Here is a 17,535-nt window from a genome sequence, read left to right on the forward strand (position 1 = left end):
TGACGTAATAACCATGTCCGGTTTAAATGGATTTCACTACACACCCCGGACCAGAGGGGGCAGTGTTGCGCCTCCAAGAGGATTCCAAGTATTTATTCAGCAACGAGCTCGGCAGCCAATAGGAGGCTACTAAGCTGTGCGCATGCGCCGCCGTCGGTCCTCTCAAGCACACCTCCAACATGGCTGATGTAACAGCGGCGGGCGAGGAAAAACTCAGTAAAAAGTAGGTTTCTTCTTTTATTCTGTCGTATTTTAACCAACTCTGTCTATGACTCAAAGATACCCCGCTCAATCTGTCTGTCGTTTGAGGGTTTTAGCTTCGGAAATCATGCGTACGACGCTGTCACCTGCCAAGGAGCCCTGTTACTTATCAACGTGCTACGCTCCTTGGGTTTGCTTTCAGTTCTGTTTATGGAACAGTTTTTGTTTTAGTTCCCATTGGGTATCAAAGCAGTCCGGATAGAGTATGAAAAATATGTTCAATACACTAATTAAGGTTTGCCTGCTATGCATTTCCCTGTTCCAGGTGTTTTATTGTTTGATTTTTTGCTGTCATTGTCGTTTTCGCTGCATCTTTGCAACCTAGTTTGTAGTGGACACCAAAAAAACACTGCTTAACTTCAGTCTGCATAATATAGAAATGTTTTCCCTGTTTGGCCAAAGACGGTCTTTGCTGTATATACTGTGCCGTCCTCACATTACGCATATGTCTATTATTTCCTCAGGTGAGTTGGGGGCTTTGTTATCTCACCATGCTGAGTCTGGTCAGGGCCGCCAGCCAGCAGCTTGGCCGAGCCTTTGGTGTGAGGGCACAGTGGTTAAAACCACTTCCCTGCACAGGCGCTGTGCACACTTGTGGGAATCATTGGAGAGGTGACAAAAGGTTGGTGGCTTTTTCATTCCACTGAGAAAGACAACCAACCTTTTGTCATCAAAGTGGATATAGTTTCCCCTTCCACCTGTGGCATGATCGGTGTTTTGAAGAACCTTGTTGGTCCACTTCATATACAACCGAACCGCATGCACTTGTGGCCATTGCATCTTGTGTTCAGTCCAGCAGTTCTTCATTTTCCCATCAAAATTAGACATTGATCTTCTTCATCGTCTTCAATATTTTGTGTGTTTATCAGTGAGCTGAAGAGAAGACTCAAAGCTGAGAAGAAGGCTGCAGAAAAAGAAGCCAAAACCAAAGAGCAGCCTGAACAGGAGGCCTGCAAGGATGAAGAGACACTTGACCCGAACGTGAGATTAATTTTTTACTGTCTGATACCTTGTCGACTCAGTTGATCTTTAAATATTACCTTGCTAGGTTTGTCTTCCTTACTCACAGAAAATGCATTCAGTAAAAATAAATCTTAAAGGCACGTTTTCCAGGCTAAAATAGCAGTGGTGCGTTTTTGAAGACGACACCTTTGCTCTCATCAAATACTGCATTGATTTTTTTTTTTTGGATGTTTTTTTTTTAACAGCAATACTTCAAGATTCGCTCTCAGGCCATCGAAGAGCTGAAGGGTGCAGGGGAGGACCCGTATCCGCACAAGTTTCATGTCGATGTATCTCTCACAGAGTTCATTGAGAAATACAAAAACCTACAACCAGGGGACCAGCTGACTGATGCTGTCAAAGTAGCAGGTACGAGAATAATGTAGCGTCTTAAAAGTCTTTCATGGTTTTTCTGTAATCTGGCCGATTCATCATTTGTCTAAACGTGTAATTCCAGGTCGAGTTCACGCCAAGAGGGTTTCTGGGGCCAAGCTGCTTTTCTATGACCTCCGGGGTGAAGGAGTCAAGCTACAAGTTATGGCAAACTCAAAGTACAGAACCACCACTGCCTAAAATTCCTCTGTCATTATGCGATGTGGTTTACTGGATCTGAAATCTTAAAAACTTTTCTTGTCGCTGTGCATATTGGACATTGAAACGTTGTTGAGGTGCATGAAAATAGGACAATTCTTAAATTATTTCAGCTCTTGTTTAGCTTTTTGCCATCTGTTTGTGAAGGATCACATTTCTGTGCACAATCACTTTGTAGGAAGGTTTTATTGAACCTTGAGACTTGAAACATTAATGTAGCAATAACATCAGGCCACCAGTGGGTGGCAGTATACACAATGCTCTGCTGCCCATAAGTCATGTGTGAGCTGCACCTTCATTGCAATTAATGATTTATTTATTGTTTGGTTTGGTTTTTATTGACAAAAAGCCAACGGTGGCACGGGAACATATTTTGCTTTTAATTAAGTTTGACCTTATTGTCCTTTTAGAGTTGTTGCTTTCACAGTTGCAAATAATTCTAAATAATAATTTACTTATTGTCCCTGTGGTGTGTTCTGAGACTCATAACGTGACTCAACAATGTTGCTGATTAGCTCAAAGCCTGAAGACCAGAAATGGAAAGCGGATTAGTTACAGTGCAACTTTTTGGGCTTTTGAGAAATACGGTAGTACGAGCTAGTTGGCTGCAAGCTTCAGTGCTTCAGTGTTGTCTGACAGGGCGGGCATAATGGGAGTTTGCGTTATTTGCCTTTGTGTTGTGTGTATAATACTTTGCATGTGTTTGACAGCATATGATAAAGAAAACTGACCCTTTTCTCTGTTATATAGCTGGTTTTTGAGTTCTCATGTTGATTACACATCAATAATCTGGAGGTATTCCTTTGTGTCTGTCAGGAACTACACGTCAGAAGAGGAGTTTGTGGCCATCAACAACAAGTTGCGTCGTGGTGACATCATCGGTGTCTGCGGGAATCCTGGGAAAACCAAGAAAGGGGAACTGAGTATCATCCCCAAAGAAATGATTCTACTGTCACCATGTTTGCACATGTTGCCCCACCTCCACTTTGGCCTCAAAGACAAGGTTCCAGTTTTCCTTCCCTTCCGTCTCAATTAAGAACATGTGAAGCTTCAGTGTCTGAAACAGAGCAACGTATCTTCTCATTTCTGATTAATTTCTGTTAACCACTGCAAATGGGGCTCGACCAAATATGCACGTGCTTGTGTTCAGCTAGAAGGAATTTAATCTAGAACCCCCCCACCCCAGAAAAAGGCCGCACTAGTGCTCCACTGTTTCTTACTGCGGCGAGCAGCGATTGCCATGACGACCAGAGCTTTGTGTCCATCACCAAACTGATGCAGCGCCACAAACATGAAAACCTGGGAGTTTTTCTCTTTATTATTGCGAACTAACCTTAGTTTGTGTCATCTTACAGGAAACCCGATACCGCCAACGTTACTTAGACCTGATCCTCAACGACAGCGTGAGACAGAAATTTATAACTCGTTCTAAAATCATCACATACTTACGCAGCTTCTTAGACCAGATGGGATTTCTTGAGGTAATGTGGTGCAATTGAATCCTGCAGGTTTGCTGCCATTGTAATAGAAACTGAGTTTACGCTGCTTAATTGTTGCTTCAGATTGAGACTCCAATGATGAACATTGTTCCTGGAGGAGCTGTGGCCCGTCCATTTGTGACTTATCACAATGATCTGGATATGAACCTGTACATGAGGATAGCGCCTGAGCTCTACCACAAGGTATTCACACGTCGGTTTGATGCTGCACAGGAAGAGGAAATATGTGGTGTTGGTTTGTCACTGTGTGTCCTGTTTGGATAGAAAAACTCTGAATTGAATCCATTAATTGCAGATGCTTGTGGTGGGTGGAATCGACAGAGTGTATGAAATCGGTCGCCAGTTCAGGAACGAGGGCATCGACATGACTCATAACCCCGAGTTCACAACTTGTGAATTTTACATGGCATATGCAGATTACCACGATTTGATGGAGATCACAGAGAAGCTGCTCTCAGGTAAGATGGCAGCGTTCCTTAAATGAATTATCAAACGCATGACAAAACTAGAAAACCAGTTGGTCTCTCAGTAATGTTTTCAGCCCAGAGGAAAGAACCCATGATTGAAATGGTGGAGCTGGTTTCTGTTTGGTCACTTTACTGGATGAATATACCAGAGAAGCCTCCAAATCTCGGACTCTTTTTGTGTTTTGCTGCAGGGATGGTGAAGCACATCACTGGAGGATACAAGATCACTTATCACCCTGATGGTCCAGAGGGACAAGCCTGGGAAGTTGACTTCACGCCCCCTTTCAGAAGATTGAGCATGACTCATGACCTTGAGAAGATAATGGGAGTCAAATTCCCCCCGACTGACAGTTACAACAGCGCTGGTAAGAATGAGTTAAAGGCTAGATGTTTCTCTCCTGTGCTATGCTTTCACAGTTTTGTGCTCATTGCATTTTTCCAGAGACACGCAAGTTCTTTGACAACCTGTGTGCTGAGAAAGGAGTCGAATGTCCCCCACCCAGAACCACCGCTCGCCTCTTGGACAAGGTGCATGAATGTCACCATCGCGTGTGCGATATTGAACCTTTTTCTATGTAAATTATGTATTACTTCATGGCCTAATGTTACCCCACAGCTGGTTGGAGAGTTCATGGAGGAAACTTGTATCAGCCCCACATTCATATGCGACCACCCTCAAATTATGAGTCCTCTGGCCAAATGGTGAGAGCTGGCTCACGTCAAGGCTTCCACTCAGCGACGGTTGACCTCATACGAGCTCTTTTTTTAATTCCAGGCACAGATCAGAGAAAGGCCTGACTGAGCGCTTCGAGCTCTTTGTCATGAAGAAGGAAATCTGCAATTCTTACACCGAGTTGAACGATTCAGTTAGACAGAGAGAGCTTTTCGAGCAGCAAGCTAAGGTGCGAATAAAACAAATATTTCTTTTTGATTGCCTTAAAGCTTCACAGTGTGTCAATGACTTGTGTTGAACCCTCTTCAGGCCAAAGCTGAGGGTGACGACGAAGCCATGTTCATCGATGAGACGTTCTGCACAGCGCTGGAGTACGGACTGCCTCCGACAGCAGGCTGGGGCATGGGCATCGACCGCCTGTGCATGTTCCTCACCGACTCCAACAACATCAAGGTAAAAGTCCCAAGTGACACGGGGCCGTATTCTGACAGGCATCAGTCGGTTGAAAACCATAAAGTAATTAAAGGCTGGTTAATAACATCCAAAATCATCTCTTTTACTGTCTCGTTTCTACCAAATGTTGATCAAAGCCATAAAGGACTCCCACCACCCTGTTTACCTGGGATTTCCTTCCAAGGAAAGACAGCAGAGCTCCCTGTGCACGGGCTGACATCTTTAATGAGTAGATGTTTAGTAACAGTAAAGCAGAGGTGACGTTCAGAGGCACATTAAGAGCACAGTAAACTGGCACCACCACCACATTCCTCCCACAAACCGCAACAAAAGCTTTCCAACCAATCAGAGGGCAGGAGACGGGCATTCTGCGCCAGTTACGTGCTCGTGCACGGCAGTCGTTAAACTAGCTCCGCAGGCTAAGGCGTGGCAGACGCCCGACCTCAAAGGAGACGCTCCGGCGGGTCCATGTGGAGGAAGGGGGAGCACGGTCACAGCTGGACCAGCTGAGGGCTGTTTGCTCAGATGTTCTGTTCTGTTGTGAGAACGTTTCAGCCGTCGATGGTGACGTCACTTCGCCGACACGGCCTTGAAAGCACAAAGCAGTTGGTTTGTTTGACTTGCAGGAAGTGTGAGAAGCTGCTTGTTAGTGTGGACGTTTAGACCTTACGCTGGCATACCACACTAACGGGATTATAGAGGCGCTACATCAAGAGACGGCGCTCTTGAGCGAAGCCGTTCCCTCCCCTGTTCATGTAGATCTCCTTTGATTTGCCTGGCTTCTGCAGGGGGAATAAACCTTCTCTCCTTTGTAAATGTTCTTTCCCAGGAGGTGCTGCTGTTCCCGGCGATGAAGCCTGATGACAACAAGGCGTCGGCGCCCCCAGAGGGCACCTCCGTCTGAAGCCGCCTTCTCATCAGACCTGTGCAGGAGTCAAGTCTCTTCTGGTCAGCGGGGAAGGCCACCGGCCTTTGTGTTTTCCCAGTCCATATCTTCCCATCAATGCTTTTTGTGTTGCGCCCTCCATCTCAGACACACAAATCTTTGTAATCGTTTTCACCCAGATTAATCGAGCGTTCGGCTGATGTAAACCTGCATATGCTGTAAAGTACTTCAAACGGTGCTTGATCCTGCTACTTGACACCAAAAGAACGCAGTACGTAAGGTTATTGTTCAAGCATTTTTAACGTTTTAAGGGTTTTCAGTATATAAATGTATTTTTGCCAACCTGGCTGTTGTGTTGTCTGATCTGTTTTTAATATGCTCTCATCATATTCTACACTCACCATGTAAAAGAAATAGATATGACTGAATAAAATCACAGGAATTGACATTGTGCCGTTGTCTGTTTGCTTCACTAGTTTTATGCTAAAGTTAAAGAACCTCATCTCAGCATTTGGAGTTGTATAATCAGACCTTCAAGGCGTGCAGTCAATCGTCCAGCACGTGCCCGAAAAAATGCAAGTGAGTGGCCACTTATTTTAAAATTAGAATAGAAGTTGTCCCTTAACAATTAGTGAAATTGAGGGCAATAGACTAGTCCCATGATTCTGGACTCGTGCTGCTCTTTATCATGGCAGGAGGTGAACTGGTGTCACGGATTAAAGTGCCTTGACCAGCTTGATCTCACAAGCGTTACTGACTGCAAGGCTTAGCGAGAACACCAAAACACCTCTGACTTGAGCTTCAGGTGGGTCCAACAAGGCGGAAATGCCAAACAAAGTGCTTCAGAATCTTCTGTGACCTGTTTTTGTCTGAGAGATTAGATGTCGACCTTGGTGGCGCTTCTCTGGAACACCAACACCATCTCCTCTCCTCATACAGCACGTTTGATACAACAATGTGTCCACCTGTTTTTTGTCGTCTGGCTGAGCAACCTCCAGTTTGAGGCTGGATTGAGCTCACCGATGGATGATGGTGGCTGAAGATCACCCATCACAGCAATCGTCACACTTTGATTTGTCTGCTTAACTGTCCAGAAACGGTGCTTTTGGGATGACTGTTCCTGTAATCTGCTGTCAGAACGGAAGTGTTCGCCACATGTAAGATTCCTAAAAGAAAAATTCTTGCGGTTGCATAAAAATACAAAATAATGTGACATTCTTTGGTTTTTAAACATTAACCTTTGGACGCTGCGTGTATAATAAGACGCGTTATGCGTTTAAATTCCAGAGTGGCTCATTAATGTAAAAAAAAACAAGAGCCAATGCACCTTGACATTCTTCAACCCCCCCCCTTACGCGCACACGCCGGGGCGATGCGCGCTCCCGCGGCCAGACGCGGAATGAAGATGGCGATGAGAGCGGCGCTGCGGTGCCTCTCTGCAAACTTTTCCCCAGGGCTGCTTCACTCCTCCGCGGCCACGACGCTCGCAGCGAGCCGCCCACTGTGGAGAGCGGGCTCCGTGCAGACAGTGCGCGCCTCCTCCGCCTTGTCCTCCGGTAAGAGCCGCTAATATCGATAATGGGGACGGAGATGCACTACATCTGCCACATGCGCCGCTGTGCGCAATGGGCGAAAAACTCGCAGTTCTGTTGGGATTGCAGCTTTAAGCTCGGTCGCAACTTTGGAAAGATGCTAAACTTTAGCATCACCTCAAAAAAATAGGCTAAAATTGAGGCACTTCTCCTAAAAGTGGTGATTGTGAGAGCTGCCCCTCGAACTCGCAGGATTATTAGTCATTACTGACAGGTTGAGCGTGTTTACGCACTTGTCTTTTCATGTTTTAAGATCTGCCACCATGGACTCGTCCTCGCTGGCGTCAGTTTAATGGCCACTCAGTCTTTATCCTGAGTAAAACCTGAGCTTAAACTTGTCCCCTCAATGTTTTTAGATTGTTGAAGTATTGCATGATGGCAAGGCCTATCTGGGGTGTAAATGTGATTACAAAAGTCCACGGATAATCCCATTTACACCACCTATTTCACAAAAGATTAGGACGACTGGGAGTTTCCAGGTGTTTTGATGGTCAAATATAAGAAGCTCATCTTCAGAGTCTGTTTGCCGGGAGAGGTTAAGAACACCCGGGCTTTCACCCACCTATAAACCTTAAGCAGTTTATAGATTTGGGCCTATATTCTGCATTAACTGCTGCAAACACTGGGTAATGAAGAGCCCTGCTGCTGCTTCACTGTCCGCATTTTTTTATGTGACATCCAAATTTGATGATCCTGGTCTGGAGACAGTCTGATCTTTGCCACCCTTTGACCCTGCACATTTGATCCAGCTTTTATTTCAAAGTACCAACTGCTGCGTCAGAAATAAACCGCCGTTAATAAAATGTGAATATGCCTGTTGATTATAGGGGTGGGGCTTTACTTTCCAAACAGGACTTATTGTGTCATCAACGCTCTGCTTTGTAACAGCATGTTTCATTATTATCGCTGCAGCCCTGAAGTTCACAGATAAGCATGAGTGGGTGCGAGTGGAAGGTGGAATTGGCACAGTGGGGATCAGCAATTACGCTCAGGTAGGTTCTTGTATTTATGACCCACCTGGTTCAGGGATTAACAAAAGGCAATTGAACTACAGTGATATCTTGCTGCGCTGCCCTTTGTCCTCACCGCTTTCCGATTAATGCAGGAAGCAATTGATTATCGGAAAAGTGCAGGGCTGTGCGGAAAAAAAGAAGACGAGCGTTATCATCGCAAGGATGGGGCGACTCTATGGATTCAAACTGTCCTGTGATGGTGGCCAAGTTTTCAACAGTCACGAGGCAAATCCAGTTTTAGGTTCCAGGCATCGAATTTTCATTATGGCGACTGAAATGTGACCAACTCTGGGGCAGCCTTGTAAAATAGTATAGAAGCTTTTTAAAATTTTGTACATTTTAACAGCAGAAATTAACAATGAATATTCTCCTCCCCTTTCAGGAAGCCTTAGGTGATGTGGTTTACTGTGGACTCCCTGAAGTTGGCCAAAGACTTGAACAAATGGGTACATTCGACAGTCGCACAAACAAATTAATTGATCAATTAATCGAGTGGACAAGGATCTATCTTTCGTGTGCATTTGTGTTCTAGAGGATTTTGGTGCCTTGGAAAGTGTAAAAGCTGCCAGTGAGTTATACTCGCCCCTCACTGGGGAGGTGACAGAGATCAACTCCGAGCTGGCGGCCAATCCCGGGCTTGTGAACAAAGCCTGCTACGCGGAGGGTAAATGTCATTGGCCGTGGTCATTTTTTAGGGAATTCCACGGATGCATTTTGCTGCAAATGAGGATGTTACGTTGCCGGATGAGGAGTGTGTTGTTGAAAGGGGCTTTTCCTTTTTCTTCCCAGGTTGGTTGCTCAAGATGACGATTGAAAAGCCTGAAGAACTGGAGAGCCTCATGGATGAACCTGCGTATGAGAAGTTCGTCAAGTCACTTGAAGAATAAAATGGTTTATACAGTAATTCCAATCAAAGACAGACAGACAGACAGATTCACTAACACCCTGTGTAAGACCTCTCTTTGTATTTATGATGGTGCTGAAATATTGTTAAATTTAAATCCTCGGTAACTAATTCCGCTCGACCCCGTAAGGACTTTTGATCTCTCTCGCTCGCTTCACCTTTATCTGATACTTTTCTTCAGTTTTTAAAAACGTATTTTGCTCTGACAGAATTTCAATAAAAGCAAACGGCGTGATGAAATGTGTGTGTCAGTGTCAACACATCGAAAAGCTTGCGCGGCGTGATGGGCCGAGCACATGTTCATGGTCTTCTGCTGGGTCATGTTGCCTGAATGTACACCTTCACCTTTGCCCTCAGGTGAAGATAATAGAGATTGCAGAACCTAGTTGATCAATGATTAATGAAACTGGTTTCAGACACACTGATGTGAAAAGCTCTGCTAGTCAATGAATTCCAAATAATCCCTGTGATAGAGAGGTAGAGAGCATGAAACAATAACTTATTTGGTGTAGTAATAATCTGCTGAGACTGAGGGGGATATGTAATCAAAAGAACTATCGGGCAAGACGTGTCAACAGTGATTATTAAAAACGTGGCTCATATTTCATGTCATCCCGAAAGCTAAAATGTCACTGTTTATTTCCAAATGGTCCTTTATAAGTAGAAAATCTAAAAATAAATCCTTCCTCATGATAGTGCACTGTATGTTCAAGAAATGGGAACAAGTTTACAACAATCTCTTATATGGTATTACACATTTGCTAAGTAAATATTTTTCTTTTTTTATTTGATCTAAAATACATTTCTGCATGAAAGTCCTAATTGTTTTCTGCCAAGAAATCACAATAAATCTTGATTTGTCTTACAAGGATGAGCACATTGCTGTTAACCAATAGGATTTATTGTTTTGTTATTTTAAAGTGGATAGTTTATCGTTTTTACATAATTGAATTATACACGTACATAGATAGGTCTATAAATTTAGGCAATACAGTGAAGTGATAAAAATACACCAAAGCCCTACTTTTACTATTACTACTAACAATAATATAGTGATTCAATCTTTATTTATATGGCAATTTTCATACGCTGGGTAGCACAAAGTGCCTCACAAAGGATGAAAACAACAAGAGAAACAGGAAACACACACACACATGCATACACACACTCAAACACACGCACACACACATACAAACAAGCTGAGACATGGCCGGGCACCGAGACCTGAGGCGAGGGACCAGGCCGGGCGAGGCCACAAAACTAAAAAACTGAGGGAGTAAAACAGTAAAAATATCATGTAAAATAAGGATAGGACCTAAAGAAGCATAAGAGCTTAAAAGAAATCAAAAAAATCAATTAAAGTAAAGTAGTAACAAATCTGGGCTAGGTAGACATCTAGTGGTCATTCTATGCATTATTTAAACTTTAAAACGCGTCAAATGTAGTTGTGCAGCAACAATATGTATAGAATTTATACATTTTTACTCAATTAAAAAAAAAAAGATTTTTAAGTAAGAAAATATTTGCACTTCCGGTTCTCTTTACAGCCGAACCTGTGATGCACGTATATCTATGGCTTGCATTTGCTAATACTAAATACCGCAGGTAAATTTTTAAATATATATTTCATCTTATTCGTGTAGTGATACATTAATGAGAATTTATTTTAGTTTTTAAAATGTACCTGTTATTTTTAATGGGATAGTTGCCGTTCAAAAAGTCTCTTCGGTGATTGGCTCGTTCACACATATCCCACAATCCACTGCGCTCAACTTCCTTTTTCCTTTCGGCCATTTTCCTCCCTCGTAGGTATCAGAATATTCTCTCTACATATTTGCGTTGTATCTACAGTAATCCTATCTATTTTACTCATATTTGTGTGTTTCACACAAAAACACAGACACTGTGACTTGTCACCTTTGTAATAAGGTGAATATTGTTGTAGACATGCATCCGCTTTGTTATTAAATATCATCTGAAGCTAGTGATACACGGCTGTTTCTGTTAGCATTGCAGTAACAGGCCGACTTGTGCACCTTATTTTACTGTCAAACCCCCCCAAAATAAAATTCAAATATGTTGACCCGAAGTCGCTAAGAGTATTACGCCAGGAATGTGACTTTTGGTGGATTTCCAAAGAGTAGTTGTCTGGTTTACCCATAGTTAAGCATGTTAGGCGGATCTCCGAATGACATGATGGTGTGCCGGCGAAAGAGCGTGATTGGACCCATGTGGCTTTGCTGTTTTGCAGGGAAGTAAGCAACCATGGCCCCTAGCCGGAATGGAATGATTCTGAACCCACACTTTCACAAAGACTGGCAGAAAAGAGTGCGCACCTGGTTCAACCAGCCAGCTAGGAAGATCCGCAGGTGAGAACGACATGCTAACACAGGGGAGAAGAGTGCACTTCTTTATACTTCAATGTTGTCAACCTGCTACGCTGCCGTTGGACTGTTGTTCCATGTTAACATATTTTTTATATACATTTGAGTATGATCAATGTAGTCAGATCTCTTTGACTGAAATGCATATTTAGTAAGGCATCTCTTCACGCAGGCGAAAGGCTCGTCTGGTCAAAGCCCGCCTTGTTGCTCCTCGTCCAGTTGCTGGACCCTTGAGGCCACAGGTCAGGTGTCCCACCGTCAGGTACCACACGAAGGTCCGTGCCGGACGTGGCTTCACATTGGAAGAACTGAAGGTAATGCTTTGTCATTCAGCACATTTACACTTTAAAAAACCAAAACTGAATTGTTTCCTTAATGTGATCTATAAAAACCATAATTGGAATAAGCTAGTCCGATTATTATCAGAGTCCTTGTCCAACTGAAGGCCTTCTTATGCTTGTGTTTAGCCTGTAATGAACCTGTTCTTACATAGGTTGGATTTGTCATGTAGGCTTCTGCGGACTGTCGCCTGGTTTGCTGTGCAACTTTAAACTTGAACAGTAGATGGCGCTGCCTTTTTTTGCTGCCGTCTGCTTCTTTGTTTAGACCCCAACAAGCGAAGAGGGGCAACATTCATTAGTTTACAGCCGATTGCGTTCCGTTTAATCATAAAGTGTTTGGTTAGCTAAAAGTGCCCAAACTGCTCGTAGAAAACAGAAAAAAACAAAAGCAGTGAGCAAAAAAAGGTTCTATATAAAGCTATATAAACCAGCATCTTTGCTTAGTTTAAAGTGATATCGTATAAGATCACCCTGGCCAAAACACAAGTTGAGACACAATACGGAGTAAAGTTGGAATCACAACTAGCAGAATTTGTCGTTTGGCGACCCAATCACAGCTCCCCTGGTCTTCATATGTCTGTGATCCACATGTCGGCTACACAGAAGTGTCACGAGGCCTTAAGATGGAACAAAAACATCTAAAAATGTACAGGAGGCAGCAATATTGGAAGTGTCTCTTCTGCAAAAAAAAAAAAAAAAACGACGACCAACGCTGTCTCATCCCTCTTCCTGTTTGAAATGCCGATCTCCCGTCTGACTCCAGCTGTTTGTTGCATGATGTAACAGACTGAAAGGGGGATGTCGGAGCCTGATGAAGACGCGTATCATCACAGAATGTTCCGGAGGACATCACCTCGACAGTTATTCCAGTTTCTCCATTGGGTGTAAAATAGGACAAGTACTGAACGTTTAAGAGACGCACAAGTAAACGTGCTGATTATTGACGCCAACTTTTTTGGACTATTTTTGACAACCAACCTAGAGAACGGGCCAAAATCAAGCTGCCAAGGAAGCAGAATAACAAAAGCATCACCTTGGTGTGGGGTGAAAGCTAATTTAACGTCTCGCATCATCGAATGTGCAGCCCCTCAGAATAGAGGGTTGATGGAGGTAGTCGTCAATATAGGGAACAAAACAAGGGTTTTAATGCAGCAGTCAAGTGATGACAAATCTCCGGAATCCCTGTATTTACTTGATGAATACTTGAACCCATTAATCTGATACTGACTGCATATTTCCTGTCATCCATCCTGGTGTTCAGCAGACTCACACGACGCCCTAATGTTTAACTCTTTGTCCTCTCTTCTCGACTGTGCAGGCAGCAGGCATCCACAAGAAGACAGCCCGCACTATTGGCATCGCCGTCGACGCTCGACGCCGTAACAGGTCCACAGAATCCCTGCAGGCCAACGTGCAGCGCCTGAAGGAGTACCGCTCTAAACTGATCCTGTTCCCCAGGAAGGCCTCAGCTCCCAAGAAGGGAGACAGCACTGTAAGCTTTGGTCCTTTCCAGATTCTGTTTCTTGGTCATGATAGAAATGTTTGCAAATGTTGCCGATGCACAACGTAACATTGGAAAAAATCAGAACCAGTAGAATCCAGTATTTATCATTGAATGAGATCATATAGGCCCATTTTGAGTGTTAGTCTCAGTTATTCTGTTTGCACGTGTAATTATTGAGCTGCTCTGTGTGGAATCTTCTTGCTAGTGTTTTTTTTTTTTGTCAACTCTGAATCATGATCAGTATTCCTGAATATTTGAGTTAAATGTTTACACACTATTGATGCCGCCGTGTCTGTTTCCAGGAGGAGGAACTCAAGATGGCCACTCAGCTCACTGGTCCAGTCATGCCCATCAAAACTGTAAGGTTTCATCTCAAGCTTCAACTGCTACCTTCCTTATTTGTGTATTTGTCACATTTGATCCATATGTGTAGATCCACTGAACCAAATCGCAGCAGTCAGATGATGACAAATCTCCGGAATCTCTGTATTTTCTTTTGATGAAACTGTTGAACCCTTTTTGCTGATGACTGCTTTTATGGGGTTTAGTCAGGATTAAACAGGCTGCTGTTTGTGATACTGTTTGTGATGAGCACCCTTTTGGTTTTGTTTTACCCACAGGTGCATAAGAGGGAGAAGGCCCGGGTCATCTCTGAGGATGAGAAGAACTTCAAGGCCTTCGCCAGCCTGCGCATGGCCCGCGCCAACGCTCGTCTCTTCGGCATTCGTGCCAAGAGAGCCAAGGAAGCTGCCGAGCAAGACGTTGAGAAGAAGAAGTGAGAACGGTCACTATGGAACTTTACATAATAAAGTGTTTAAAAAGAGAACTGTGAATGTCATCAATCTGGTCCCGTTTAGATGTTTTGGTCTTTCAACGATGCACCTCTACAGGTATCACCGTAAGTTAACACAGCCAAAGAGGCTTTAGATGCTCTGAGCTGTTAGCTTAATGTCCCAGCTGTTAGATCTGAACCAGAAAACACAGAGGAGGATTTTAAATAAACCCCCACGTCGGAGGCTGAACCATCGTAGGTGAGCCTCTGGCTGTGATGCAGCAATAGGAGCTGGTAAATACAGAATATTCTGGGGCAACAATTGGCTCATCAGCGTCACATCGTCACATCAGCGTTAACATCCTGGTCAACATCTGGATCTTGATGCTTCATCTGTGCCAGGAAGCAGTTTGCTGCTCACTAATTCATTTAATCACTGAGGAATTCGTACTAGTCCTCTGAAACTCTCAACTCCCTTATCGCTGCCTCATCCACAGTTGTTCTTGTGGTTTGGTTTGGACCGGACCGTATGTGTTGACCCGCAGGAGTGCTGCTGTGGATCTTTGGATTAGAACGACACCAGTGATGTGTCGGACCCCGGTCTGTTAAGTCGCTGGCTCTCTCGTGTAATACCTCGTCCCAACACCAGGTGGCGCCACTAACCATGCATATGAGTCGGGAGTTGCAGACTGACGTTATGTTGGTTGATGAGCAATTAACCAAGCACCAGTCGATCAAACACGCAGGAAGTCTATTGTTGATGACGATCAGAAGCCTGAGAGATGAGTGTGCGTCAGGGTTTCGTCTCGGTTTCATCACAAATCTATTCCCTCGCAGCCCGATTGCAGGTGAAAGACGTGAACTCTGCCGCATGTTAATGCTCAGGTTAGAGGAGGCGCTCTGCCATTATGCAGGAGTAAAAGGAGGGTCAGGAGAGGCGGACAGGGAGCAAAAGACCTTCAGTGGGACATGTAATTTTCATCCAGAGTGCTTTGCACTGGCAGGCTTCAGCTGAAATGCGCTGTTAAATGTGAAACATCACTATGACAACAGAGACTCGGAGCAACTTTAAAGTCTGTGCTGAATTTCAATCAAGAGGCCAGAAACAAGCATATCAAGATAAACGGAGTAAACGTCCTTGGCTGTCCTTTAGCGTCCTCTGGTCCAACTCTGCCTTATGCAGATAAATAATTCAGGTAATGGGAGGGGGGCTGCCAGTCAGACTGATTGATAAGGTTGAAATGGGAACTCAGAGGGACAGTTTAGAACACGTTCCTGCAAATCAATTTACTCCAGTGTAACAGGGGACCGAGTATCTTCATCTTCATCTTTTTCGAAGGGAAAAAAACCTAATGAAAGCAGCAACCAAATGAGGATTTTATGGCAGTTTTGCTTCCACGTTTTGTTGCCGTGGAGTGTTGGTGCATCTGTGATCAGCACAATAGCAATCAGTTCACCAATCAATAGCACAGATGTGATCAGCAGAAATTAGGAGGGTGGGGGGGGGCATGGGGGCTGGTCCGTAACTGAGGGGATTATCGTCCATTAGTCCAGCAACCGATGGGCCTTAAAGTCGATTTTAGAGCAAATACAAACAGGCTATTTTACTGTTCATGCACGAAGATTATGGTATCACCATCATCATCATCATTGGTGTGTGAAGAGTCTGGGTCCATTTGCTTGCTCGGGGGCCTTTTTTGGTGTGCGGTTCCTCCCACAGCCCAAACACACACTGGGCCCAGTGAAACGCTCCAGCCCACTGCACATGGTTCATGGAGTCCGGTCGCGGTGTTAGATGTGTTTTATCTCCTGGCGATTTAGGCTCCAGCACCAAGAGCACCCACTCCCACCCACAGGGAGAGAGGGGGGGGGGGGGGGGAGAGAGAGTTTCTCAGTCAAATATATGTGTTTTAATTCATATTCCCGTGTCCTCCTCGGCGTGCTCAGTGTGAAGCGATGCTGAACTACTGCTCACCTTTGTTCACGCACAAACCCCAACATGCGCCTCTGGCATTCTGATTAGCCGCGGTCCACACGTGCACGCCGCCATCGTGCGATGTCTCAGATTTACTCTGACCTTTGGGCACCAGCACCAGTGGAGATAACGTTTCTCTCTGCTGATTCGAAGCCTCCCCGTTGAAACAGAAGCCCGCCGATTGATAAACCACTATCGCGGATCACAGTACCAGTAAGAAAGACGGGATCGATGGCGCGTTTGTCAATTACTTCTGGTGGAATCTGGTTTACCACCTATTTTGGGTCACATGTGCGCGGCCCCCGAGGTCAGTGCTGCCAAGGTGAGTGCGACTGGGGAGACGCAACCCTGAAGAGATGTTCCCCGTGAGGTGCCGTCCTGTGAGGTACCGACCCGGAACAGCGGCAGCGGCAGATGGCAGCGGCGAGGGGCGCAGGTGTGCGCCTCAGAGCGGACTCTGAATAACCACGGAGGAACAGGACGGGGGGTTGAACGCCGGAAGTCAGAGCTGACTCGAGGTCGCGGCCTTGTCTGAAGGCAACGTGTTTCTGCGTCAGACGCGTGCGCACAACGAGCAAGGAGGCCTAAATGTTTGAGAACTCTGAGTTTCTCCTGGAAAATCAATAAACTCGTAACGCCGCCAGGCTCTCAGCCAAATATCCTCCCCGCACGACGGACGCCTCAGCACTCCGCAGGTTTCTGAAGCCTCCCGCAGAATTAATTGTCGCAACAAGTGCAGCCCACACGCTAACATTATCATAAAGTGCGCAGACACATGCTTATTTTTTCCGGGTCTTTCGCCTTTGTTTTTGCCAAAAACTTTCTGTCTCTCTCTGTGACTCCCCCCCCAAAAAATCTATGAACGTTATGCAATGTCTGGAAATACATTCATGAAAATAATACATCTGTGGGCGGACTGGAAAAGGTTGAAGCCAAAACATAGAAACCATATGTTATGTAAGACGCGCTGCTGTCAGCGATTTAGAAAATTATTTAGTTTTTCAAATAAACACGCGCGCGCATAAAAAAAAAGAGATAGATTGCGGCAGAAAATGGAGAAATTAAGCTTCTGATTTCGCACAACTGAGCAGCTCATCAGAAATTGCTGTTCCATTAAATTGGAAGTTGGTAATATGAGCAGAGATTAGTTAGTGGAGCATTTAAACCGTATCCGCAACATGCAACGACAGAGTGATTACAGCAGATTTATCCTGGGGA

At 44.6% G+C, this 17,535-nt stretch overlaps 3 protein-coding genes and 2 non-coding genes across 8 annotated transcripts; all 5 read left to right on the forward strand.

Annotated features, from left to right (window-relative positions):
- Positions 1-98: 98 nt before the first annotated feature.
- Positions 99-6,281, forward strand: kars1 (lysyl-tRNA synthetase 1). 2 transcript variants are annotated; one of them, XM_011610263.2, is made up of 15 exons: positions 117-223; positions 726-883; positions 1,131-1,242; positions 1,470-1,632; positions 1,721-1,814; positions 2,671-2,857; positions 3,210-3,335; positions 3,417-3,536; positions 3,649-3,811; positions 4,012-4,185; positions 4,263-4,348; positions 4,437-4,522; positions 4,596-4,722; positions 4,803-4,946; positions 5,776-6,281. In XM_011610263.2, the coding sequence occupies exons 2-15, from the start codon at positions 753-755 to the stop codon at positions 5,848-5,850; spliced, it is 1,788 nt and encodes a 595-aa protein (XP_011608565.1). In that variant the 5' UTR covers positions 117-223; positions 726-752; the 3' UTR covers positions 5,851-6,281. The 2 variants fall into 2 exon arrangements, with proteins under 2 accessions (XP_003970019.1, XP_011608565.1); XM_003969970.3 differs by lacking the exon at positions 726-883 and having other exon boundaries at positions 99-223.
- A 914-nt stretch (positions 6,282-7,195) lies between these two features.
- Positions 7,196-9,581, forward strand: gcshb (glycine cleavage system protein H (aminomethyl carrier), b). Its single transcript, XM_003969971.3, has 5 exons — positions 7,196-7,388; positions 8,337-8,416; positions 8,820-8,883; positions 8,970-9,101; positions 9,227-9,581. Exons 1-5 carry the CDS (start codon positions 7,205-7,207, stop codon positions 9,322-9,324), a joined length of 558 nt encoding a protein of 185 aa, XP_003970020.3. The 5' UTR covers positions 7,196-7,204; the 3' UTR covers positions 9,325-9,581.
- A 1,466-nt stretch (positions 9,582-11,047) lies between these two features.
- rpl13 (ribosomal protein L13) lies at positions 11,048-14,396 on the forward strand. 3 transcript variants are annotated; one of them, XM_003969972.3, is made up of 6 exons: positions 11,048-11,150; positions 11,593-11,710; positions 11,898-12,039; positions 13,385-13,558; positions 13,873-13,929; positions 14,191-14,396. In XM_003969972.3, exons 2-6 carry the CDS (start codon positions 11,607-11,609, stop codon positions 14,347-14,349), a joined length of 636 nt encoding a protein of 211 aa, XP_003970021.2. In that variant the 5' UTR covers positions 11,048-11,150; positions 11,593-11,606; the 3' UTR covers positions 14,350-14,396. The 3 variants fall into 3 exon arrangements, with proteins under 3 accessions (XP_003970021.2, XP_011608568.2, XP_011608569.2); XM_011610266.2 differs by having other exon boundaries at positions 11,077-11,146; XM_011610267.2 differs by lacking the exon at positions 11,048-11,150 and adding an exon at positions 11,166-11,270.
- Positions 13,227-13,312, forward strand: LOC115252265 (small nucleolar RNA MBII-202). Its single transcript, XR_003890684.1, has one exon. It is a non-coding gene; the product is annotated as a small nucleolar RNA MBII-202 (small nucleolar RNA).
- On the forward strand, positions 14,033-14,119 carry LOC115252266 (small nucleolar RNA MBII-202). The gene has a single exon (XR_003890685.1). It is a non-coding gene; the product is annotated as a small nucleolar RNA MBII-202 (small nucleolar RNA).
- Positions 14,397-17,535: the final 3,139 nt, after the last annotated feature.

This window comes from Takifugu rubripes, chromosome 13, assembly GCF_901000725.2.
Source record: "Takifugu rubripes chromosome 13, fTakRub1.2, whole genome shotgun sequence".
Taxonomy (NCBI): Eukaryota; Metazoa; Chordata; class Actinopteri; order Tetraodontiformes; family Tetraodontidae; genus Takifugu; species Takifugu rubripes.